Source organism: Lacerta agilis, chromosome 2 (genome assembly GCF_009819535.1).
Source record: "Lacerta agilis isolate rLacAgi1 chromosome 2, rLacAgi1.pri, whole genome shotgun sequence".
NCBI classification, from domain to species: domain Eukaryota; kingdom Metazoa; phylum Chordata; class Lepidosauria; order Squamata; family Lacertidae; genus Lacerta; species Lacerta agilis.
The window spans coordinates 13504854-13530036 of record NC_046313.1 but is presented as its reverse complement, the minus strand read 5'-3'; the positions used below and the strand labels follow the sequence as shown (position 1 = coordinate 13530036).

Here is a 25183-nt window from a genome sequence, read left to right as displayed (position 1 = left end):
ATTGGCTCCTCTAATGGTTTTCGTGACTGATAATTAGTCAAAGCAGAGCCCCGCGTAATTGCCACGTAACCACTAAACAAATGGCGAAATGGGAGAAGCTGGCTGGCAGCTCCCCAAGAGACACAGGGAACGGCAGGTTGAGGCGCACGGAGAATTATTGCATGACCGTAATTATATGACCCATCTGATTTCGGTGTGTTATTACAACACAATGCAGAAATTTCCAAGGCAATTAATTGTTTCCAGCTCCCTTTCCCCCCCCCCCATTTCTGCCAAGACTGAACAATCCTACCTGATCTCACCTTATTCTTAGAATCATAGAATCATAGAGTTGGAAGAGACCACAAGGGCCATCCAGTCCAACCCCCTGCCAAGCAGGAAACACCATCAAAGCATTCCTGACATGTGGCTGTCAAGCCTCTGCTTAAAGACCTCCAAAGAAGGAGACTCCACCACACTCCTTGGTAGCAAATTCCACTGCCGAACAGCTCTCACTGTCAGGAAGTTCTTCCTAATGCAGGGGCGTCGCTGGGGAGGGGCGGTGGGGGCGGGACGCCCCCAGTGACAGGGTGAGCAGCGGTGGGTGGGGGTGTCAAGCGGCGGCCCCTCCCGCCACTCCCACGCGCCGCCGCTCCCTCCGTCACCCCCGGAGCAGCAGCACATGGATGGGGTGCTTCTGCCGCTTTTTTTTCGGCGGGGGGGGGGCGACCCGCGAGGGGGGTTGTCACCCCCTCCTCGCTGGTCACCCCCCCCCCGCGCCGAAAAAACCGCGGGAGGGCGGGCGGGGAAAGCCTGGAAAGGAAGCAGAGCAGGCGCGTTTAAGCGCCGCTCTGCTTCTTTTTCCGCTTTCCGCCGCTTTTTTTCGGCGGGGGGGGCGACCAGCGAGGTGGGGGTCACCCGTCACCCCCTCCTCGCTGGTCACCACCCCCCCGCCGAAAAAACCGCGGGGGGGGGGCGGGGAAAGCCTGGAAAGGAAGCAGAGCAGGCGCGTTTAAGCGCCGCTCTGCTTCTTTTTCCGCTTTCCGCCGCTTTTTTTCGGCGGGGGGGGCGACCAGCGAGGTGGGGGTCACCCGTCACTCCCTCCTCGCTGGTCACCACCCCCCCGCCGAAAAAACCGCGGGGGGGGGCGGGGAAAGCCTGGAAAGGAAGCAGAGCAGGCGCGTTTAAGCGCCGCTCTGCTTCTTTTTCCGCTTTCCGCCGCTTTTTTTCGGCGGGGGGGGCGACCAGCGAGGTGGGGGTCACCCGTCACCCCCTCCTCGCTGGTCACCACCCCCCCCGGCCGAAAAAAAGCCTCGGAAAGGGGAAATCCCCCCTTTCTGTATACACGTGCGTCGTGACGTCATGATGACGTCACGGCGCGCGCGTCGTGCCCCTCCCCCAGGGGGTGCCTCTGCGCTGCCGCCGCCCCCAGCAGCGCAGAGGCTAGCGACGCCACTGTCCTAATGTTTAGGTGGAATCTTCTTTCTTGTAGTTTGAATTCATTGCCCCGTGTCCGCTTCTCTGGAGCAGCAGAAAACAACCTTTCACCCTCCTCTGTATGACATCCTTTTGTATATTTGAACATGGCTATCATATCACCCCTTAACCTTCTCTTCTCCAGGCTAAACATACCCAGCTCCCTAAGCCGTTCCTCATAAGGCATTGTTTCCAGGCCTTTCACCATTTTGGTTGCCCTCTTCTGGACATGTTCCAGCTTGTCAGTATCCTTCTTGAACTGTGGTGCCCAGAACTGGACACAGTATTCCAGGTGAGGTCTGACCAGAGCAGAATATAGTGGTACTATTGGTATTATTGTTTGTTTAGTTTTTTTTTAAAAGAGATAGAATTGCAAAATAGCAATTCCTTTCCATTATAACTTAGTTCCTTTACAAGATCTTTCCTTGGCTAGCTGCATTTGGACAGGAGCCAAATGCAGTTTGTTCTCCCGTGGTATGTTTATTATCAGGACCTGCATACAACGTGCTACAGAATCTAAGTGATATATGAATGCAATTAAGCTCAGATTGGATGGAGATTTATTTATTTGTCATATTTTTAAACCTCCCTTCTGCTCAGGTTTGCAGGGCGGGCTACAAATCATAATAAAAAACACTGAATGAAACATCCATCATGAAACCATAGGAATGCAATTATCTTAAAACCAGCAACGGCGGAGCATGAAATCCCATAGGAGTGGGAAGTGGGAACCCTCTTATGAACCTCCAAAGTCCTGATGGAACAAATATGTCTTCAGTAAACGACGAAGAGAGGCCAAGAAGTGGGCAACATATCTCCAGTGGGATGGAATCTCCAAGCAGAGAGCCACAACAAGAAGACCCCACCATGATGAGGCTCAGGTGGCCTCAGTGGCCCAGAGTGCCTTCCATCAGCTTTGGTTGGTGGCCCAGCTACGTCCCTATCTGGGCAGGGATAGCCTAACTACTGTTGTCTATGCTCTGGTAACCTCAAGGTTAGATTACTGCAATGCGTTATACGTAGGGCTGCCTCTGAAGACAGTTTGGAAACTTCCGCTAGTGCAGAATTCAGCAGCCAGGTTGCTCACACGAGCAAGACTGTTTGAACATATTGCAACAATCCTGGTCCACCTGCACTGGCTACCAATTAGTTTCCGGGCCTAATTCAAAGTGCTGGTTTTGACCTTTAGAGGCTCAGGACAGCCATACTTCAAGGACCGCCTCTTTCTATATGAACCTACCTGGACCCTGAGATCATCTTCTGAGGCCCTCCTTCGTTTTGCCTCCTGCTTGAGAGGTCCGGAGGGTGGCAACACGAGAACGGGCCTTCTCTGCAGTGGCTCCCCTTCTGTGGAATGCTCCCCCCAGGGAAGTTCGCCTGGCGCCTTCATTATACACCTTTAGGTGCCAGGCAAAAATGTTCTTTTTTTTAACCAGGCCTTTGGTTGTTCTGATTTAGCCTACATCCTATGCCCTTTTAAAATGTAGTTTTTTGTGGGGGGGTGGGGGTTATTGGGTTGTTGTTTTTATTTTGCATTTTGTGGTTTTATATCTTGATTTTTATTCCGTGAACCGCCCTGAGACCCCCGGGTATAGGGCAGTATATAAATTCAATGAAGAAGGAAGAGGAGGAGGAGGAGAAGAAGTCGTCACTGGGGTTCAAGCTGCAGTTTTGGTTGTAACTATCAGCAGATTCTCTCCCCAGTGGATTTCAGATTATGTTCTGGCAGGTACAGAAATAACTGCTCCTTTAAGTATTCAAGTGTTTTATGCACCACGATGAGCACCTTAAATGCCACCCTGGCAAACAGTGCAGCTCTTTCAACAGTGGTGTCACATTATCACACCTAGTTCTGCGGCTCAACCATCTGTCGGCAACATTTTCTTCAAAGGCAACCCACCGTAGCAGTCTAAATGGGAGGTTGCCAGTGCATGTATTATTGTAGCAAGACTACTCTGGTCCAGCAAAGGCGGTGGCTGGTGAACCTTCTCTAACTCCTCATTCCACTCATCTCGAAGATCCTGAACATCCACTTTACGATATTCCAATAAATCTTTATAAACAACAAGTACAGATCTGCCGTTCTTTAAATATCCAATTACTCCCTCTAGCAGTCTAGGAGATACTGAAGCACTCAAAGCTGACCATCCATAAATAGACATCCAAAAGCTGTAAATTTGAAGATATTGCCACTCACCACTTGTGGATTGGCGGTTTCTTAACAGCGATACTGAAAATGACCGGAAAAAATACTCCATCCAATCCTATTAACTGGTCTGATGCATAAATTCCACTTTCAGTTTGATTCTCAAACAGGTCTTCCTCTCTGTCTTCAAATCTGGGTTAGGTAAAGGTAAAGGTACCCTTGACTGTTAGGTCCAGTCGTGGACGACTCTGGGGTTGCGGCGCTCATCTCACTCTATAGGCCGAGGGAGCTGGCGTTTGTCTGCAGACAGCTTCCGGGTTACGTGGCCAGTATGACTAAGCCACTTCTGGCAAGCCAGAGCAGTGCACCGAAACCCCGTTTACTTTCCCGCTGGAGCGGTACCTATTTATCTACTTGCACCTTGACATGCTTTCAAACTGCTAGGTGGGCAGGAGCTGGGACCGAACAACGGGAGCTCACCGTGTCGCAGGGATTTGAACCGCCGACTTTATGATCGGCAAGCCCTAGGCTCTGTGGTTTAGACCACAGCACCACCCACGTCCCCCAAATCTGGGTTACCCCATAGTAATTTAGCATGAACACATAGGTCAAAATATAACTGTTGAGGCAATATAATCAATGCTTTTCCAGCTGCTAAAACTGCAGGGGGAAATACTCCTTTCCTTTTTATATACATAGATTCTAGAGCCATCCATCCATAAAGTGATGTACATCATTTCTGTGATCACCCATGCAGAGGTCTTTGCAGGGGGAAAAACTTACCAATCACTTGCATGAACAAAAATATATTCCTTATGGTATAAGGAATATAACCCTGAAGGCTTTCACTGATGCCACTGGGCAGGTGTCCCAGACTCTGAGCTTTCATCAATAATAAAAAGAAAGTATATAGACCTATCAGAAAGTTTGGGGGCAAAATGTGCAAAATCTAAGTGATTTCTGTGAAATGAGAGTGAGTATGATGTAATCACCTTGTGAATTTTTCCTGATACTGAGCAATGCTCCATGTTGCCTTCAGACAGCAACAACATCAGTGTTTCTCTGTGTGTGTAAAATCAATATTTTTGTGATCTCCGCAGTCTTGACTAGCAGGACATAGCTAGCTTGCCATGGTAAGCATGTTGTTGGGGGTGCCTGTCCCTGTAATTTTGTGTTATGCCCTCTCTCAAAATTCCAAATGTGCCCACTGGTCTAAAAGGTTGGTAACCCTGGTATGAACTAAGATCAGGAAAATTAAATCCTCATTTCAGTATGGAGAGCTGCATTTTTAAATAGTAAAAAATGAGGTGGAGAAGTCCCTCAAACAAACTTCTGAAATACTATGTTAAATTTTTGAAAATATACTTGGGGAATATATAAAAGAATACCACGAGCATATAAATTTTCCATGGCAAGATATTCATATTGTGTAGTAACCATACTCCAAATACTAAGCCTAAATAACGGCCACCTTACTAAACTGAGAAATATCTCTGTCATCAAGGAGTCTTGGTAGACCACAAACTTGACATGAGTCAACAGTGTGATGCAGCAGCTAAAAAAGCCAATGCAATTCTGGGCTGCATCAATAGGAGTATAGCGTCTAGATCAAGGGAGGTAATAGTACCACTATATTCTGCTCTGGTCAGACCTCACCTGGAATACTGTGTCCAGTTCTGGGCACCACAGTTCAAGAAGGATACTGACAAGCTGGAACGTGTCCAGAGGAGGGCAACCAAAATGGTGAAAGGCCTGGAAACGATGCCTTATGAGGAACGGCTTAGGGAGCTGGGTATGTTTAGCCTGGAGAAGAGAAGGTTAAGGGGTGATATGATAGCCATGCTCAAATATATAAAAGGATGTCATATAGAGGAGGGTGAAATGTTGTTTTCTGCTGCTCCAGAGAAGCGGACACGGGGCAATGGATTCAAACTACAAGAAAGAAGATTCCACCTAAACATTAGGAAGAACTTCCTGACAGTGAGAGCTGTTCGGCAGTGGAATTTGCTACCAAGGAGTGTGGTGGAGTCTCCTTCTTTGGAGGTCATTAAGCGGAGGCTTGACAGCCATCTGTCAGGAATGCTTTGATGGTGTTTCCTGCTTGGCAGGGGGTTGGACTGGATGGCCCTTGTGGTCTCTTCCAACTCTATGATTCTATGATTCTATGATCAATCTGTTTAAATTCAATTTGATCATTCGAGGAACTTAATCATCTCTAGGAACCAAAATACCCATGCTTTTGTTGGCTACTTGGGGCAAACTCTCTCCATACTAACCCTTGACATTTTTCTTCCTCTTCACTCTAACATGGCTGCTTTTACCTTTTGCACCCGCAAGGACATCGAGGTCGCTCCAGTTGTGTCTTTCACAAATGGCCAGGGCGTTCCCACAGAGGGACTTTGTCAACGTGATTTGTTGCTTTCGCAAAAGCAAAAGCTCGTGCCAAAAGCAGAGCTGAATTCTGTGCCAAAGGCTTAAGGCTGCAACCCTATTCTTGCTTCCCTGGGAGTGAGTTTCAACGAACTCGGTGCGGCTCACTTCCAAGCAGACAGTTACACGTGGGATTCTGCTATTATATCCCTGTAGCGTTCCTGCTCACCTGCGGGTGCCCTCCAAGCACCCAGATCTACACACTAGACTTCCTTTCACACAGCGGCTGAATGCATGGTTGGGGCTAGCAAGTGCACTATGAGGCTGAGGGCTAAGGAGCACAATATCTCTCCCCCCAACATGGCAACTGAAGATGAGGCAGGGGGCAGACGTCCCCCCCAGCGGTGCAGCAACAAAACTGCTAGCATACCCCTCAACTGTCCTGCTTTGAGCAGGACATCCCGGAATTACAGAAGCCTGATTGGATCCTGGGATGGCCCTTGTTGATTCCCATGAGAATATGACCCCAAAAGACTCTCAAGAGTCACCTGGCCTCTGCCACAAGAGTGCTGCCCCCCAAAATGTGCATCCCAATTTTCCTCTGCAGCATTTTGGAGGGTCTGTTATACTAGAACATGGGTAGGCAAACTAAGGCCTGGGGGTCGGATGTGGCCCAATTACCTTCTAAATCCAGCCCGCGGACGGTCCGGGAATCAGCATGTTTTTACATGAGTAGAATGTGTCCTTTTATTTAAAATGCATCTCTGGGTTATTTGTGTGGCATAGGAATTTGTTCATTTAGCCAAAAAATATAGTCCGCCCCCCCCACAAGGTCTGAGGGACAGTGGACTGGCCCCCTGCTGAAAAAGTTTGCTGACCCCTGTACTAGACGGATTCCTTCTGATTATACCACTGACTCCTAACAAAGACTTAAAACTGTGCGGGGAACAGGAACCTTCGGAATCTATCTGAAAAACAAACAAACAAACAAACAAACAAACAAACATAAAACAGGTAAACAAAATCCATCTGGAGGCAGAGTATATACCCAGCCAGATGGACTGGGAATAATAATAATAATAATAATAATAATAATAATAATAATAATAGCAGTAATAGTAGTCATGCAAAATTCAGCAGTCCTTGCACAATTATTTCCAGACTCTCAGAGTGCTCACATTCTGTTGCTATTTTCAGGTGGGTTTCAACCTGGCAAATCTGGGTTGTGCAATTATAATGGATTTGAGCTCTTGCGCAACAAACCCACTCCCCTCCCTGCCCAAATCAGACTGTTTGCTGGAAGGAAAGTAATGGAGAAATGCACTGGAATGCGCACATAATGTCTGCTTGGTCCAATGCCATCTAACTTCCCCCATAAACCAATCAGGAAGAATGCTGGAAAAACAAAAAGAAACGGGTTGCCTGGAAGCGACCTTGAATATGCTTTATGAAGTATGCCCGACTTGTGACCCAACAAGCAGAACACAGCCTGCTAGCTGTGTGCACTGTGGCCTGGCAGGTGCTTGGCAATGCCACTGGGTTTTTTTTTTTTTTTACAGACTCTGATGGCAGGCAGCAAAACCAGCACTAATGTCCCTGGCAAGCAGCCATTCAAAACTGGCGGGCAGCATTTAACTTGGTGGTCCACAGACTGGGCAGTTCTGTGTTATGCAAAGGGACTGAGAGGATGCAAATCGAAACCGAAGGACACTTTGCGGGAGTTTTCTTTGGAAGAATTCAGGAGGATCCTTCTCTGCATGCAACCGAAAGTCAAGCAGGGTCATAAATCACCAAGCAACAAAATGGCACAGATGAGTATTACTAACAAGGAAGGTCACGGTTTCAGAGGCAAGAGATGGGCGCTTTCCAAGGAATCACATCCAGTTCCCAGTCCCACCCTATTTTCCATCCTTTCCCTAGATATATATTCCGCCCATCCATCCTTAAGCACAAGGCAAGATCGTGGCGATCCCTTTCTGCACTGTGGCTTGACTTCCCCATTGCCGCTTCCACCATGAAGAATGAAGCTTGCTCCTCGGCCTTTTTCAGAGCCGTCTTTGCCGAGTTCTTGGCCACCATGATATTTGTGCTTGTCGGGGTGGGCTCGGCCTTGAATTGGCCGTCTGCACTCCCCGGAATGGTGCAGATTTCCATGGCCTTTGGCTTGGCCATCGCCACTCTCGTCCAGTCCGTGGGCCATGTCAGCGGGGCTCACCTCAACCCAGCGGTGACAGTGGCCCTCCTCGTTGCACAAAAGATTTCAGTTGTACGAGCGGTGGCCTACATTGTGGCTCAGATGTTGGGAGCGATAGCTGGGGCAGGGGTGATCCACCAGCTCACTCCACCCGATGTCCAAGGGACCCTGGCTGTCAATGCGGTAAGTCCTGCTGACAAATGTATTACTATTGTCCTGGCTGAGAAAAATGACAAGGGGGTCAGTCCTGCTAAATTTAGTGGATCTTATTACCAGGTAAGCTGGGACGCGGGTGGCGCTGTGGGTTAAACCACAGAGCCTAGGGCTTGCCGATCAGAAGGTCGGCAGTTCGAATCCCCGTGACGGGGTGAGTTCCCGTTACTCGGTCCCTGCTCCTGCCAACCTAGCAGTTCGAAAGCATGTCAAAATGCAAGTAGATAAATAGGTACTGCTCTGGCGGGAAGGTAAACAGTGTTTCTGTGCGCTGCTCTGGTTTGCCAGAAGTGGCTTAGTCATGCTGGCCACATGGCCCAGAAGCTGTACGCCGGCTCCCTCGGCCAGTAAAGTGAGATGGGCGCCACAACCCCAGAATCGTCCATGACTGGACCTAATGGTCAGGGGTCCCTTTACCTTTATTACCAGGTAAGCATATGTAGGATTGAACCACCTAATGCAGGGTTAGAGAACCTGAGGCCCTCCCAATGTTGTTGAACTACAATTTCCATCACCGTAGATTATATACCCTCCAATATTTCACCGATGAAAATAGGGACATCCTATTCCATAGTATTATTATTATTATTATTATTATTATTATTATTATTATTATTATTATTATCCCACCCATCTGAAGATGTTGAGCTTCTTTTTTCTTTTCTTTTTTTCAAAATCTCAGAAAAGAAAAGAAAAAGTTTTTGAGCTATTTTTAAGGGGGTTCGCCAGAATCAAGACTTCTACCAGTTTTCGCCCAAACATTGTTTCCGACTGCCATGTTCCGGTTATGTCTGGGAAATTCCAGACATATGGCAGCCCTACTCTAGGTGGCTTTCAACATATATGAAAACATTATAAAGCATTAAGAAAACTTCCCTATACAGGGCTGTCTTCAGATGTTTTCTAAAACTTCCCTATACAGGGCTGTCTTCAGATGTTTTCTAAAGGTTGTATCTCCTTGGTTTGGGGGGGTTGCATAACTCTGTGGCCTCCAACATTTTTCTGATGAAAATAGGGACGTCCTAAGGAAAATTGGCACATTCCAGGATCAAATCAGAAACCGGGACAGCTTCTGTAAATCTGGGGCTGTCCCTGGAAAATAGGAACGCTTGCAGGGTCTGTGACTATTGACCATGCTGGATGGGGCTAATGGGAGTTGGAGTCCAAAAACATCTGGAGAAACATAAATTACCCATTCCTAATGCTACCTGGAGGGAACATGTTATGTCCTCCCCTGGCTGGAAGAATATAATATCATGGGGCACACCATGGCCAAGTGCCGTTCTACGAACCCATTGACATTATAGCCAATTTATAGTCCTGTGAGTGTGGAGACTTCAAAATCCATCAGGGTTCATGATGAGTGCTGGAAATTACCTCTATGGTCCTTCCCAGTGGTAGCTGACTGCCAATTATTATCAGCAATTAGAGGATTTTGTGCAGCAGCAATAGCTTGTTGGCACAGGATCCTGTCTTAATTTAAACATTATTAATACTTTATGTTGTTTTCTACCATTTCAATATAATTACAGGTGAAACTCGAAAAATTAGAATATCGTGGAAAAGTCCATTTATGTAAGCAATTGTTTTCATTAGCTACTGGAGTTTAATATATGAGATAGACTCATGACATGCAAAGCGAGATATGTCAAGCCTTTGCTTGTTATAATTGTGATGATTCTGGCGTGCAGCTGATGAAAACCCCAAAGTTGAAATTGTTAAATTGGGGTTCTCATCAGCTGTACGCCATAATCATCACAATTATAACAAATAAAGGCTTGACATAGCTTGCTTTGCATGTCATGAGTCTAGCTCATATATTAGTTTCACCTTTTAAGTTGAATTACTGAAAGAAATGAACCTTTCCACAGTATTCTAATTTTTCGAGTTTCACCTGTATTCTATGTTTCCCACTGTTACATTGTTTTTAATTCTACAGTTAACATTGTACTTAATTTTGTGTTTTATGAGCTTTGTTTTCTTCCTGCCTTCTTTACACACACCACCACCACCACAACAACAACAACAACAACAACAACCACATATACAGTCATACCTTGGAAGTTGAACAGAATCCGTTCCAGAAGTCTATTCAACTTCCAAAACATTCAGAAACCAAAGCACGACTTCCAATTGGCTGCAGGAAGCTCCTGCAGCCAATTGGAAGCCGCAGAACCAGTGTCGGACGTTCAGGTTCCAAAAGAACGTTTGAAAACCGGAACACCCAGTTCCGGGTTTCGATCGTCCAGGAGCCGATTTGTTGGGGGACCAAGGCGTTTGAGATCAAGGTACAGCTGTATTGCCAGACCTTAGGGGTGTCTACACCTTACATTGAATGAGTGTGCAGTCTGTGTACCTGTGTACACAATAGCTCGACTGCACAAATGCACAAGGGTACATTGTTTTAGGCAAGCACTTGTGCAGGTGTAGAGGCACCTACCTGTGTTCATCATAAAGGTGTGAACAACCCGCTTGCCTAAAGGGGTAGGCTGGAGAGGAGATAGCTGGGGTCCTGCCAAAAAAAGCCTGATCTTCAACTGCAAAAGGTTTTTGGCAGCTATACAAAAGGATGTGGAGTTCAAAGGATGTGGAGTTCAGCCAAGGGATTGTGCTTGTCCTCAGCTATAATCAGAGCAGTGCAAGTTGCTTCTGGTTATTTCAGTGGCCCGTGGAATCCAGATCATCTACGCAGGCTCTCCAGCAGAGTGCTATGAAAACTTTGTCACACTGGCACGGTCTTGATTCCAACTACAATTCTCTTTGGATCTTTAGATGGGTACAATATAACCATCCCAAGGGACTGCACTCCCTTGTTTGACAAAGTGGGAAGGGATCTTCCCTGGCAACGGCAGCCATAAATCCAGAAACAGAATGAAACATCCCAGAAGTGACTAAGGGCTTCTCCAGACTGGTGTGTTTTATTGTGGACATCTTCTGCAACGTACTCTCAATGCAATGATAGTACATTAGTGGTGTATTTTTCAAAAGAACACAGCAAAGGGAAAACAGGATACTTATAGGGCAGTCGTAACCCATACACAGTTTAAAACTGAGGATTGATCAGCTTAAAGATGCTGTAGGAGCGTCTCCACCCCCCCATCGTTCAGCCCGGACACTGAAGTCCACCTCCGAGGGCCTTCTGGCGGTTCCCTCACTGTGAGAAGCGAGGTTACAGGGAACCAGGCAAAGGGCCTTCTCAATAGTGGCACCTGTCCTGTGGATGTTAAGGAAATAAACAACTATCTGGTTTTTAGAAGACATCTGAAGGCAACCTTGTATCTGATGTCAAGAAAATAAACAACTATCTGGTTTTTAGAAGACATCTGAAGGCAACCTTGTATCTGATGTCAAGAAAATAAACATCTGAAGGCAACCTTGTATCGGGAAGTTTTTAATGTTTTGTTATATGTGCTGGAAACCGCCCAGAGTGGCAGAGGAAACCCAGCCAGATGGGCAGGGTATAAATAATAAAATTATTATTATTGAGACATAACAAAACCACCAGAAACCACCCTTTTTGATCTCCAAAGTGCCCAAAGAGGTCAGTTACACGTTTTCCTTTAAAGAACAGGGGATGTCGGCCAACGCATCTTGCCAAAGAGGAGTGAAGAAAAGCAGCACTTGCCAAAATTCTGTGCAACTGGGACAGGGGGTCTTTGTCCTCCATTGCATCCAGCCATCCTAGAGCAGGGATGGGGGCAACCTGCTGTTCTCCTGGTGTTGGCACGCTCCAATTCCCAACATCACCAGCCAGCATGGCCAGCGGTCAGGAGAGTGATGGGGGGGGGTTGTAGTCCAGCAGCCCCTGAGAGGAGCACAGAGTCTTCTCCATCCCATGCCCTAGAGAACCAGCACTGGGTGCTTCTGCGATGATGAAGCTGGCCAGCAGGTTAGCAAGTGTAGAAGCTTCTAAGCCAGGGGTCCCCAAACTAAGGACCATGGGCCGGATGCGGCCCAATCACCTTCTAAATCCGGCCCGCGGACAGTCCGGGAATCAGCGTGTTTTTACATGAGTAGAATGTGTCTTTTTATTTAAAATGCACCTCCGGGTTATTTGTGGGGCCTGCCTGGTGTTTTTGAATGACTAGAATGTGCGCTTTTATTTAAAATGCACCTCTGGGTTATTTGTGGGGCATGGGATTCGTTCATTTTTTTTTTTCAAAATATAGTCCGGCCCCCCACAAGGTCTGAGGGACAGTGGACCGGCCCCCTGCTGAAAAAGTTTGCTGACCCCGGTTCTAAGCACACTTGCCATACCCAGATACTCCTCTTTCCTTTAGAAGTTAGCTGCTGGCAGGGCTCCAGAGAACACCAGCACGACTTAATTACTAGACTCTCGATTTCTCCTTTGGTGCTGATCCTGCAGGAAAAACACACAGACATTTGGGCCTGGGAGGGCTTCCGAGACGATCAGACGGATGGCCACATAATTAGCTCCGTCATTCAGCAGGGCAGCCGGTCCATGGTACACGGGCAAGTCAGTGTTTTATGGTGAGCCCCACCAACCCTTGGAATTGTCAGCTGTTTCTGGAAATCTACCCCATGGGGACCACCTAACTTTTGTTCACTAAATGCTGCCGCCGGGTGTGTGTGTGTGTGTGTGTGTGTGTGGATGGTAATTGTGTCTGCTGTCTCTCTCTGCCTTTGCCGAGGCTCAAAGGCTGCCTCTTTCAGTGCTTCCTCCTCCTTCACAACTCCCCTAATCTTTGCAGCTGCACAACAACACAGGAGCAGGACAGGCAGTGGCAGTAGAGCTGATTCTGACCTTCCTGCTGGTCCTCTGCGTCTTTGCCTCGACGGACAGCCGCAGAACTGATATTGTGGGCTCCCCGGCGTTGTCTATTGGACTGTCAGTCACACTCGGCCATTTCCTAGGGGTGAGTGTTGTTATCCCAGCCGTGCAGAGCAATGGTACAGGGTGTGAACCTCAGATGAGATGGCTCCGCAGTTCTTTACCATTGCATTCCAGCAGGGGGTGCTATGGCTTTTGGGGTGGGGTGGGGTGGGGTGTCCCTGGTGCTCCTGTTACCCAGTAATAAGTGTATAGAGGAACCATGTGTGTAGAACCAGTGGCCTGGTTCCTTCATATAAAAACTATCCAGCATTTTGCTAGTGAAACGGTCAAGGAGGCCGTTTCTGCACATGCTGTAGAGCAGGCACGTCCAACAGGTAGATCGTGATCTACCGGTAGATTACTGGACGTCTGCGGTAGATCACTGGTAGATCACTGGCTCCCCCCAAAGAAGCTGAACAACTGTGGCTCCCCTAAAAAAGCTCACCATTTTACCTCCTCCCTGAAAAAACTCAACAACTTTGACCCAACCGCCCTCCCCCCCAAAAAAGGGGGTAGATCACTGCCAGTTTTTAACTCTGTGAGTAGATCGCAGTCTCTTGGGAGTTGGCCACCCCTGCTGTAGAGGGAAATGAGAAGATTGGGCTCGTCAACCTGGGAAGGTTGCCCATCTAGGAGAAGGAAAACTCTGGTCCTAAACCTCCACTGCCTTGAGGGATATCTTCAGGAGAAGAAAATGCTAAACTCAACACACATCTGGAGTGGAGTCCCTAAGACGGTTGGATGGCGTCTTGCATGTCTCTTTGCAGCAACTCCTGCCTCCAAGCCATAGCTGTCAACTTTTCCCTTTTCTTGCGAGGAATCCTATTTGGAATAAGGGAATTTCCCTTTAAAAAGGGGGGAGAGTTGACAGCTATGGGGCCAAATGTATTGCTCTGCTTTCCTCTGGATCACATCTGTGAGGCCGAGAAAGCAGTATTATTGTCTGGGCAGCCCAGGACCTCCACACCCACTGCCCAGGCTTCTGCACTTAAGTGATACTATTGCAGCGGTTTGAATTCACCCCTGGAGGTGCACACCATTGTCTCTGTGGGTGCCCATAACGACAATTACTGTTGTTGCTATTTGATTTTTGTACCTGCCCTTCACCCAGTGGAAGCTGGTTCGTTGGGGTGAATGGGACATTGCCCCACCAACCTCTGTCTGCCCCTAACCAGCCCCCCACCTGCCTGCTTTCCAAGTTTCATCTAGGGCTAGGGGGTGGCACTAGTTGTCTTATTCTTCCTCCGTTGTGTTGCCATCACAGAACTCAGCAGGAAGGAGGAAGGGAGCAAAGCCAGCATCAGTTTGCTCTGCCTGTCATTGGCTCTCTGGCGCCACCTACAGTTGACCTCCCTGCCGTCTTCCCTGCCAGTCCCAATGGGCACCAGGGCGAGTTCACCGCAAGGCTCCAGGGCGGGTTACTTACAAAAACATTGAAACAAAATATGGAAAGCCGTTAGAACCTTTTGCTCTACCCATCGTTGCGCGGTGACATTTCCCCACCATTATTACCTTCCAGATCTACTTCACGGGCTGCTCGATGAATCCTGCACGGTCTTTTGGCCCTGCTGTCATAATGGCAAACTTCCAAGATCACTGGGTAAGTGCTTGCTTCCAGTTGCCACCTGAGACTTCAAAATCAGGCTTGTGATGGGCCCTGATATTGCTAGGAGATGAAGGACACAAGAAGACATTCTGTGGGGCTTTATGGTTTTAACTGGAAAAGCCTTAAAACCAGTTTAGCACTTGGAGTGGTGTCCAGCAACGCTTCCTCTGCGTTCTCCTGCCTCTCCAGTGCTTTAGCAGAGTGTTTCTTCAAACTTCTAACTTCTTCTTTCTGCGCAACGGTATGTGTGCCTTTCGTGCCAGCAATTAAACTCTCACAAAGTCTGGCTTGATTAAAGCAAGTAAGCTTTATTTACAAGCATATAAATTACAGAGCTTTCCCCGGAGATTGGGAAGCCATCTCCGGTCTCTCCGAAGTGAAAGTAGGACTGACCAAGAAAATAAACGGTGCGTCACATAAATCACAAAGACATCGCACACAGCAGATAACCCGGATGTTGTGACACATCCTCATCCCTGTGGGAGGAGCGAACTGTTGAGCTTCTTTAACCCTCAAAGCTCCAAACATCACACATTCCCACCTTGCCCCACATTTTCCAACGTTTCCCCGATGAAAATAGGGACGTCCTATTCCATAATCATAATAATTTTATTATTTATACTCGGCCCATCTGACTAGGTTGCCCCAGTCACTTTGAGTGGCTTCCAACATACATAAAAGCATAACAAAACATTAAACACTAAAACCCCCCAAAAAACGTTCCCAACACAGGGCTGCCTTCAGATGTCTTCTAAAGTTACCGGTACTTATCTCCTTGGCTTGGGGGTCACATAACCCTCCAAGTGTCCCCATTTCCCAATTTTTCTTAGGATGTCCCTATTTTCATTGAAGAAATATTGGAGGGTATGGAGTTATGAGACCCCCGAGCCAAGAAGATAAGTAACTATACAACCTTTAGAAGACATCTGAAGGAAGTCTCGTACAGTGGTGCCTCGCTAGACGAAAATAATTCGTTCTGTGAGTATTTCCGTCTAGCGATTTTTTTTGTCTAGCGAAGCACCAATGCAAACCGCGGTTTTCGCTAGACAAATTTTTTTTTTATAAGATTTTTATTATTTTCCATTAAAACAAAAGAAAAACATAACATAAACACCAACATTAACAATATAAAAACACAATACATAAACACAATCAAACAATAACAATAAAAAGAAACATATACAAACCTTTAAACTAACACTTATCCTCTTACTTTTCTTGGTACTATCTTCTCTGTTTTTGGGGACTTCCCCCATTCCCTCCACTGTCTTCAAAATCATATATATCTTCTAGGTAGCTTTGTATCTTATTCTATTAACATTTGCCCAATTTTTGATATGCTTAGCTTTACTTAATCAAATACCTAATCGCATATAAATCTTGACTTAAACACCAAATCTTAACATATTTTCTAACAAATAAATCTTTCACACAAAAATATCTTCCTAACAATTTTATCTGACATAAACCTACTAAAGCCGATCTTCTATTTAATTCTGCTCAAATATTCAATTTTACTGATTTAACTAAATAGTCTTTAAATTTCTTCCAGTCCTGTGACACCTTCTCCTCCCTCTGGTCCCGGATTCTGGCGGTCAGTTCTGCGAGTTCCATATACTCCATCATCTTCATCTGCCATTCTTCCACTGTTGGTATCTCTTCACCTTTCCATGTTCTTGCCAATAGGATTCTAGCTGCTGTTGTGGCATACATAAAGAACACTCTATCCTGACTGGGTATCTCTTCATTGGTTATGCTCAAAAGAAATGCCTCTGGTTTCTTACTAAAGGTAACTTTCATTACCTTCTTAAGCTCATTATAAATCTTATCCCAGAAAGCATTTACCGCTGGGCACAACCACCACATATGAAAAAAGGTACCTTTAGCATGTTTACATTTCCAGCATACATCTGACATTTTGGTATTCATCTTAGCTATCTTAACTGGTGTCAAATACCATCTATAAACCATTTTCATTACATTTTCTCTTAAACTATTACAAGCAGTAAATTTGATACCTTTCTGCCACAATCTCTCCCAGTCATCCATCATAATATTATGTCCTACATCCTTTGCCCAATCTATCATTGACGATTTAACCAATTCATCTTTCGTATGCCACTCTAGCAGAAGATTATACATTTTGGAGAGGTTCTTAAAGTTCGATTCTATCAGTTCTGTTTCCAGTTTTGATTTTTCTACTTGAAAACCAACCTTTTTGTCCATTTTAAATGTTTCATGCACCTGATAATAATGCAGCCAATCGGGGACCTGGCTTTTCACCTGATTGTAGCTTTTTAACTTAAAAGTGTCCCCTTCCTGCTGCAGTATGTCCATATATCTTAACCAGTTTGCAGACATGTTCGGTCTCTTATAGGCCTTGGCCTCCACTGGAGATATCCATCTAGGGGTCTTTCTCTCTAACAGGTCTTTATATCTAGTCCAGACCTGATACAAGGATTTTCTAACTATATGAGTCTTAAAAGTTCTGTGGATCTTAACCTTGTCATACCAAAGGTATGCATGCCAACCGAACATATTGTCGTGTCCTTCCAAGTCCAACACATCAACGTTCTCTAGTTTAAACCAATCCTTTAGCCAGCAAAAGGCCGCTGCTTCAAAGTAAAGTCTTAAATCCGGCAGGGCAAAGCCTCCTCTCTCTTTGGAGTCTGTTAAGATCTTAAACTTAATTCTGGGCTTTTTGCCCTGCCATATAAACTTTGATAAATCCTTTTGCCATTTCTTAAAGCAATCCAGTTTGTCCAAAATTGGTATGGCTTGGAATAAAAACAGCATCCTTGGTAGGACATTCATTTTTATCACAGCTATTCTTCCCATTAACGACAGTTTCAATCTTGTCCATATTTCCATGTCTTTCTTTATCTCCATCCACAGTTTTTCGTAATTGTCCTTGTACAGGTTCAGGTTCTTGGTTGTGAGATTGATACCTAGATATTTTACTGTTTTAGCAAAATTGAGGCCAGTGCCTTCTTGTATTCTTTGAATTTGTTCTGCACTCAAATTTTTACCTAAAACTTTGGTTTTCTGCTTATTTAATTTGAAACCAGCTACAAGTCCAAATTGTTCAATTATTTCCAAGGCTCTGGGGACACTGCTTTCCGGTTCCTGCAGGGATAACATCAAATCGTCTGCGAAGGCGCGTAGTTTGTATTCTTTCTCTCCCACACGAATTCCTTTTATCTGTTTGTCCTTTCGTATCATATTTAGGAGGACTTCCAGGACCGTAATAAAAAGTAAAGGGGAGATAGGGCACCCTTGTCTTGTTCCCTTCTCAACTTCGAACTCCTCCGATATCACACTGTTTATTATTACTTTAGCTCTTTGTTCTGTATAGATGGCCTTAATGCCATTCAAGAATTTTTCTCCAACTCCCATCTTTTCCAAATTCTTTTTCATAAATGTCCAGGATACTTTATCAAATGCTTTCTCTGCATCAACAAATAGTAGTGCCGCATCTGTGTTTATGTCTCTCTCCAGTTTTTCTAAAATGTCCACAATAATTCTCGTATTGTTACTAATTTGTCTTCCTGGCAAGAAACCTGCTTGATCTCTATGTATATAATCTTTCAACACTCTTTTCAACCTTGTAGCCAAAACATTTGCGAAAATTTTATAATCCACGTTCAAAAGGGATATTGGACGATAGTTTTTCATTTGAGTCTTATCAGTATCTGGTTTTGGAATCAGTGTGATAAAGGCTTCTTTCCACGTCTCTGGTGCCCTATCTCCTTCTAGTATTTTGTTGCAAATTTCTCTTAACGGCTGCGATAGCCAATCTTTCAATGTCTTATAATATTTTGCTGTTAATCCATCCGGTCCTGGGGCCTTCCCTAATTGCATATTGTTTATTGCATCTTCTATCTCTTGTGTCGATATTGGGTGGTTGAGAGTAACTAATTTTTCCTCTGGGACTTTTTGCAATCCGTTCTTTTCCAGAAATCGGTCTATTTCTGCTTCATCTGTCTTCTCCTCTTTGTACAGTTGCTTGTAAAATCTTTGAAAACACCATCTGATTTCCTCCGGTTTCTCCACATTTTTTCCATTTACTACCAAATTATTGATGACATTTGCCTTTTGTCTTTTCTTCAATTGCCAAGCTAGTAGTTTTCCACACTTATTAGCAGATTCGAATGTTCTTTGTTTCATCATTTTCACTTTCCATTCAATATCCTGATTCGTTATATTGGCATATTGGGATTGCAAGTATTTAATTTCTTTTTGAATTTTAACACATCTGGGGTGTCCTCTTAGTTCTTTTTCCTTTTCTTTGATTAATTTCAACAGTCTCTCCATTTCTGCATTTTGTTGTTTCTTCTTTTTTGCTTTTTCACTAATGAGGAATCCTCCCATTACCGCTTTACTTGCATCCCAGGCAATTCTTTTCTCCACTTCGGAGCTCCAATTTATTTGAAAATATTCTTTCATCTTTTTCGCCGCTCTTTCTACTAGCTTGGTGTCTCTCATCAGAGCGTCATCCATTCTCCATCTAAAAGAATCCTTGGAAATCATTTTTAAATTTAACTGTACCGGATTATGGTCTGAAAGCGTTTTGGGACCAATTTCTGCCTTTTGTATTTTTGGAGCCAATTCATTCGAGATCCAGATGTAATCTATCCTCGACCATGACTGCTGAGATTCACTGAAGTAAGTTGCCTCTGTATCTGTAGGGTTTTTTAATCTCCAAGAGTCCACCAAATTCAAATTATCCACCATTTCGAAAAAGGTCTTTGGGAGTTTCCCATCATTCGTTAATTTAGTTCTTTGAGATCTGTCCATTAATGTGGAAACTGCACCATTAAAATCTCCAAGACAAACTACCTTAAAATCCAAATAATCCAACAGCAAGTCATGTATTTTTTTGTAAAAAATCGACTTTCCATCATTTGGTGCATAAAGTCCCAGAATTACAAATTTTTCGCCTTGTACATTAATTTCAATTGCGATGTATCTCCCTTCTTCATCTTTAAAAAGCTGTCTTGGGCTATATTTCTCCTTTGCATATATCACTACTCCTCTCTTCTTGACCTTGTCCGATGATATAAACTCTTGGCCTAATTTTTTGTTCTGTAGTAATCTTCTATGACGTCGGGCTATGTGAGTTTCCTGTAAACATATTATATCCAAATTCTTCTTTTCTATGCTGTAAAACACTCTGCGTCTCTTTGGTCTCTGATTCAATCCCCGGACATTCCATGTCATTAACTTGAGCGCCATTTTCCTTTCTTTATTCTTCTCCTCCAGTTGCTTCTCCTTTCTTGTCTTTCTCTGGATCCTGGCTTGGTCCTGGTAATCCTGGTAGTCCCGGCGGTGGTGGAAATACTTCTGGGAACCTGTAAAGTTGTGCTGGATCAAGTGGGGTACCTTTAAATTGTTCCAGATGCTTATCCAAAAACTTTTGCTTTTCCGCCAAGGACCTTATTCTTATCTTTTTCCCTTCAAACGTAAATGCAAGACCTTCTGGAAATTCCCAACTGAAGGGGATTTTTCTTCTTCTAAGCTCAGTCACCAAGTCGTTGTAAGGAACTCTTTTGTCCAGGAAAAATCTGGGGATGTCCTTATAAAAAATTACTTTGTTCTGCTGTACCACCAGGTTGTTTCTGTAATGCAAGTCCAGAAAAAAGTCCCTATCGTGTCGATCGTGTAACACAATCAAACAGTCGCTGACTGTTTTATTGCTTTTCTTTCCTCTGGAACCTCTTGGTCCAAATCTGAAGGCCTTCACTATGTGCGCTGAGACGTTTACCTCTTCTAGCTCCCAATATGTTGAAAATTGCTCCACAATATAAGCTTTTAGGTCTTCCCCTTCCAATTCTGGAAGACCCCTTAGACGGATGTTTCCCTCTCTCTGATGGAGTTGCAGAAAAGCAAGAGACTCTTCAACAGTTCTCTGTCGTGTTCCAATATTCTCTATCTGCTCCAAATCTAAGTTGTCCAATTTTTCCTCCACCTTTTTTATTTTTTCTTTGACCACTTTAATTTCCTCAGAGTCCTTTTTCAAAGTAGTCACCTCCTGCCCAATTCTATTAATTTCTTCTCTGTTCTTCCTTACGTTCTCCTCAATTTGCCCAATTGATTTTTCCAGGGTCTGCGTGGAATTTTTAATATCAGCTTTTATATCAACTTGTAATTTTTCTATTGCAGAGTTCACTGTTGTATTTCCTAATGCAACTGATTCTTGTGTTTGCTTCAACCCTTCAGTGACACTATTCAGTCCTGCTGCAATTTCTGCCACACTGGCAACCAATTTCTCCATTTGTTCCTGGAGAGTTAGGGAGACAGAGCCTCTTTTTTGTGCAGAGCTAGAGCCAGCTGTTTTAGATCTAGTGTCCATCTCCTGTGGGCTCTGCAATTGTAATCTCAAGGTCACTCCAGTTGCTGTGGTAACAATCTCAGACATTCACAGCAGAAGACCAACAGTCCCAAAAGTAAACACCAGGTGGCCAGCAGCTCAGTTCTGAGAACAAAGAGCCTGCTGAGCCAGGAGCCCACACCAGTCCCAAAAATCCAACTTTTAGGCAAAGAGTTCAAATTTTCCAAAGTAGTAAATTCCTTAAAGCCAAGAAGGGTTTATTTTAAATAGCCCAAGCCAGTAACAGTTTCTAACTTGCAGTGTTACCACCAAATCCGTAAAGTAGCTTGTATCTGGTTACAAAGAAGTCAAAATGTCTCCACTGGTAAACAGTCACTGAAGCACCAACAAAGAAAAAAAAATGGCAACAATATATTGCAGCCCGCTGCTGACCCGGAATCCTAGTCCAGAGGGTGAGGGGCGTCTTCTTTTGCCATATCAACTGTTTCTAAGTCTTTAAACATCCTTTAAACAACTTTTAATCAACTTTTAAAAAGTTTGGCAGAGTTCACAAAACTTTCCCGTTAGTCGCGGCTTTGATCTTTTAGCGCTACCAAGCTCGCGCAAACAGTTCAAAGGGAACAGGCTTCCTTTTAAAGTTTCCTCTGCAAGCAGTGTTCTCCAAGCTTGTCAAACAGTCCAAAACTTTTACTTACAGAGTTTCTTTGGAAGTTTCTATGTCGGAAGTGCCGGGTGCTCGAGTCTGGCGGGATCGCTGCTTTGATCCTCCGAAGGCAGTCGCTTCTTCAGTCCGGTGCCGGAGCTTCGCTCGCCTGATTTTCCCCCTTACGAGGGTCGATCAGGAGCGGAGACGGCACGTCTGGGACCCACGAAGCTGGCAGTCCACGGGACGCTCTTCCCGTGGCTTTAAGGGACCCGTGGCGCAGGCACGGTAATCCCTATAGCCTACCGGAGGACGGAGCCGTCAGACTCCCGTCCGCCATTGACTGGCACCAAACCGGAAGTTTTTTTTTTTCGCTAGACAAAATTTTTTTCCCCGTCTTGCGAGGCAGCCCCATAGACTTTTTCGTCTTGCGGGGCAGCCTTCCGCTAGACGAATGCCTTCGTCTAGCAAGTTTTTCGTCTAACGAGGCATTCGTCTAGCGGGGCACCACTGTATAGGGGATTTTTAAAAAATGCTTAATAATAATAATAATAATAATAATAATAATAATAATAATTTATTATTTGTACCCCGCCCATCTGGCTGGGTTCCCCCAGCCACTCTGGGCAGCCTCCAGCAGATATTAAAATACATTTAAAATATCACAGGTTAAAAACTTCCCTAAACAGGGCTGCCTTCAAGTATTTTCTGAATGTCAGATAGATATTTATCTCTTTGACCTCAGTCAGATGGGCAGAATATAAATGATGATGATGATGACTGAATACGTCTCTATTTTCATCAGAGAAACGTTGTGGGGGGGAGTATGCCGCATCGTCCAACATTTCTCCAAAGAAAATAGGAATGTCCTACCATACTCTTCAACATTTCTCTAATGAAAATAGGAACATCCTGAGGGGGAAAGGGGACATTCCGGGATCAAATCAGAAACCAGGACAGCTTCTGTAAATCCACAACTGTCCCTGGAAAATAGGGGCACTTGGAGGGTCTGATTTTCTACCACCCTCATCTTCAATTAGCATCAGATTCCCAGGGTGCTAGAAAACAGGCATAGAAAGGGCAAGATCCTGGCTTCCAGGCCCTGGCACATGGATGAATGGCCGATGCATTAATTAGATGTACTATACAAACAAGACTCAATTCTTGTCGGTCTCTGTCTTAATTAAAACCACTTGTTTATGAAGTACGGGTGTGGGAATTGATAGATGAGCTATGGGCCTTATCTTAGGGCCCCCTGTTTAGGCAATCTGTTATCCTGAGATAATCATTCCTCTGTTTGCTTCAGCCTTTAATTTGCTTACATGCTCAAGTGATAAATTAGATGCTGGAGTAATGTGAAAGGAAGTCAGCCAACTCTAGCAAGATCAGGGACTCGACGTGACTCACCTTTCTTTCAGCCCAGAATAAGGAACAGAAGAATCTTGTCTCGCTGGAGTTCCTTAACGGGTAAACAACAGTTGCCAGAATTCTGGGAACTGTAGTTTACCTCTAACAGAGCTGCAAGTCGCAGTACCCTTAACAAACTGCATTTCCCACGGTTCCTTGGAAGAAGTAACGTGCTTTAAATTATGGTGCGGGTCTAAGATTTTTCTTCCACTATGCTTTTTCACAGGAGGGTGTTAGGCTCAGAGTGGTTGTTTTTAGAGTCTGCTGTGATTATACAGAACTGGAACAAATAGTACCGTTGTGCCCCGAGAATTGCATTATAGGGGTCACAGAGACATTTCAAGGCTTGACTCCTCCCTGTGGGTAAAATACATGCAGTGTTTATGCGGCAGTGGCACAAGGGAGATGCCATTATGGGCTCAGGAGGATCGGTCAATTGTCAATAATCTCTGGCAGCAGCTCCAGTTGAGAATGTTCATGTGTGATGACAGGAGCTGACGTTGGCCATAAGTAACAGGAATGATGAGCACAAAACATAAGAGAATTTCAGAGTATAGCTACCGTATTTTTCGCTCCATAAGACACACTTTTTTCCTCCTAAAAAGTAAGGGGAGATGTCTGTGCGTCTTATGGAACGAATGGTGGTCCCTGGAGCCGAATTGCCCAGGGGCCAAAAGCAGGTCATGCTTTTTCTTTTTTACAAAGAGAGAATGGGGTGTTGAAAGGAAGCCGCTGAACAGCTGATCAGCAAGTGATCGGGAGAGAGATAAGTGTCCCGGCTCCCTTTCGGCCCCGCCCCCTTGCCCAGGCCTCCATTGTTTAGTTTTCTGCAGAGGAGGCTGTTTGTTTCCCCAGCGACGTGTGACTGGCTGATTAGATTATGTCTGAAAAGTGTAGAAACAGCTCCCTTTCCTTTCCTAAAGAAGCTGCAGAACTGTGAGTTGAACCCCATAAAAATGGGGCTTTTCCTCTTTGCAAAAGAAGCTGCACAACTGTGAGCTGATCCCCCCAAACAAGGCTTTTCCCCCTTTGCAAAAGAAGCTGTACAACTTTGAGCTGATCCTCAAAAAAAGGGGCTTTCCCCGTTTCCTCCTCTGAAAACTTGGTGCGTCTTATGTTCAGGTGCTTCTTATGGAACGAAAAATACGGTACATTGTGCATGGATCCAGAACCATTTCCTTTGAACACCTCGAGACAGTTCCAAAGCCATTTGACTCTGCTGTGGTCAACTGCTATGTCCCAGTGGGATGGGCTACAGCAAGACTGCACTTGGCAGCAGAACCTGGGTAGCATATCTTGGCTCCTTCCCCCATCGTCCCACTATGCATGCTGAGCAGAGGATGGAAACCACAAGGACCCCCCAAGGTCCCTTCCAACTCTATGATGGTGTGGTATACCTCAATAGCACCCCTACTGGCCGAGAAGGGGGAAAACAGCTATGTAGCTGCTCCAATTGGGAATTATTCCATTGAGGAATGACTCACCAGAACCTATGCTTTCTTTGCACTTCTTTAGATCTTTTGGGTGGGACCTCTGACGGGCGGTATTGTGGCCTCTCTGATCTACAACGTCATCCTCGCTCCTGACACAAGAAGCCTGTCCGAGAGGCTTGATGTTCTGAAAGGGACCTACCTGCCTGAAGATGACTGGGTGGAGAAGAATGATCAGAGGTACACAACGGAACTGGCGGAGAATCGCAGAATCATAGAATCATAGAACGGCAGAGCTGGAAGGGACTCCGAGGGTCATCTAGTCGAAACCCACTGCCAGACAGCTCTTACTGTCAGAAAGCTCTTCCTGTTTAGTCAGAATCTCCTCTCTCTCAAATCTCCTCTAAATCTCCTCTCATCCAGGCTAAGCGAAGCCAGCTCCTTCAACCGTTCCTCATCAGGCTTGCTTTCCAGACCCTTGATCATCTTGGTCGCCTTCCTCTGCACATGTTCCAGCTTGTCAATATGCTTCTTAAATCGTGGCGCCCAGAACT

At 45.2% G+C, this 25183-nt stretch overlaps 1 protein-coding gene across 1 annotated transcript; it reads left to right on the top strand.

Annotated features, from left to right (window-relative positions):
- The first annotated feature begins 7949 nt into the window (after positions 1–7949).
- Positions 7950–24915, top strand: LOC117038834 (aquaporin-5-like). The gene is made up of 5 exons (XM_033135783.1): positions 7950–8357; positions 11399–11405; positions 13110–13255; positions 14732–14812; positions 24715–24915. Exons 1-5 carry the CDS (start codon positions 7986–7988, stop codon positions 24913–24915), a joined length of 807 nt encoding a protein of 268 aa, XP_032991674.1. The 5' UTR covers positions 7950–7985.
- Positions 24916–25183: the final 268 nt, after the last annotated feature.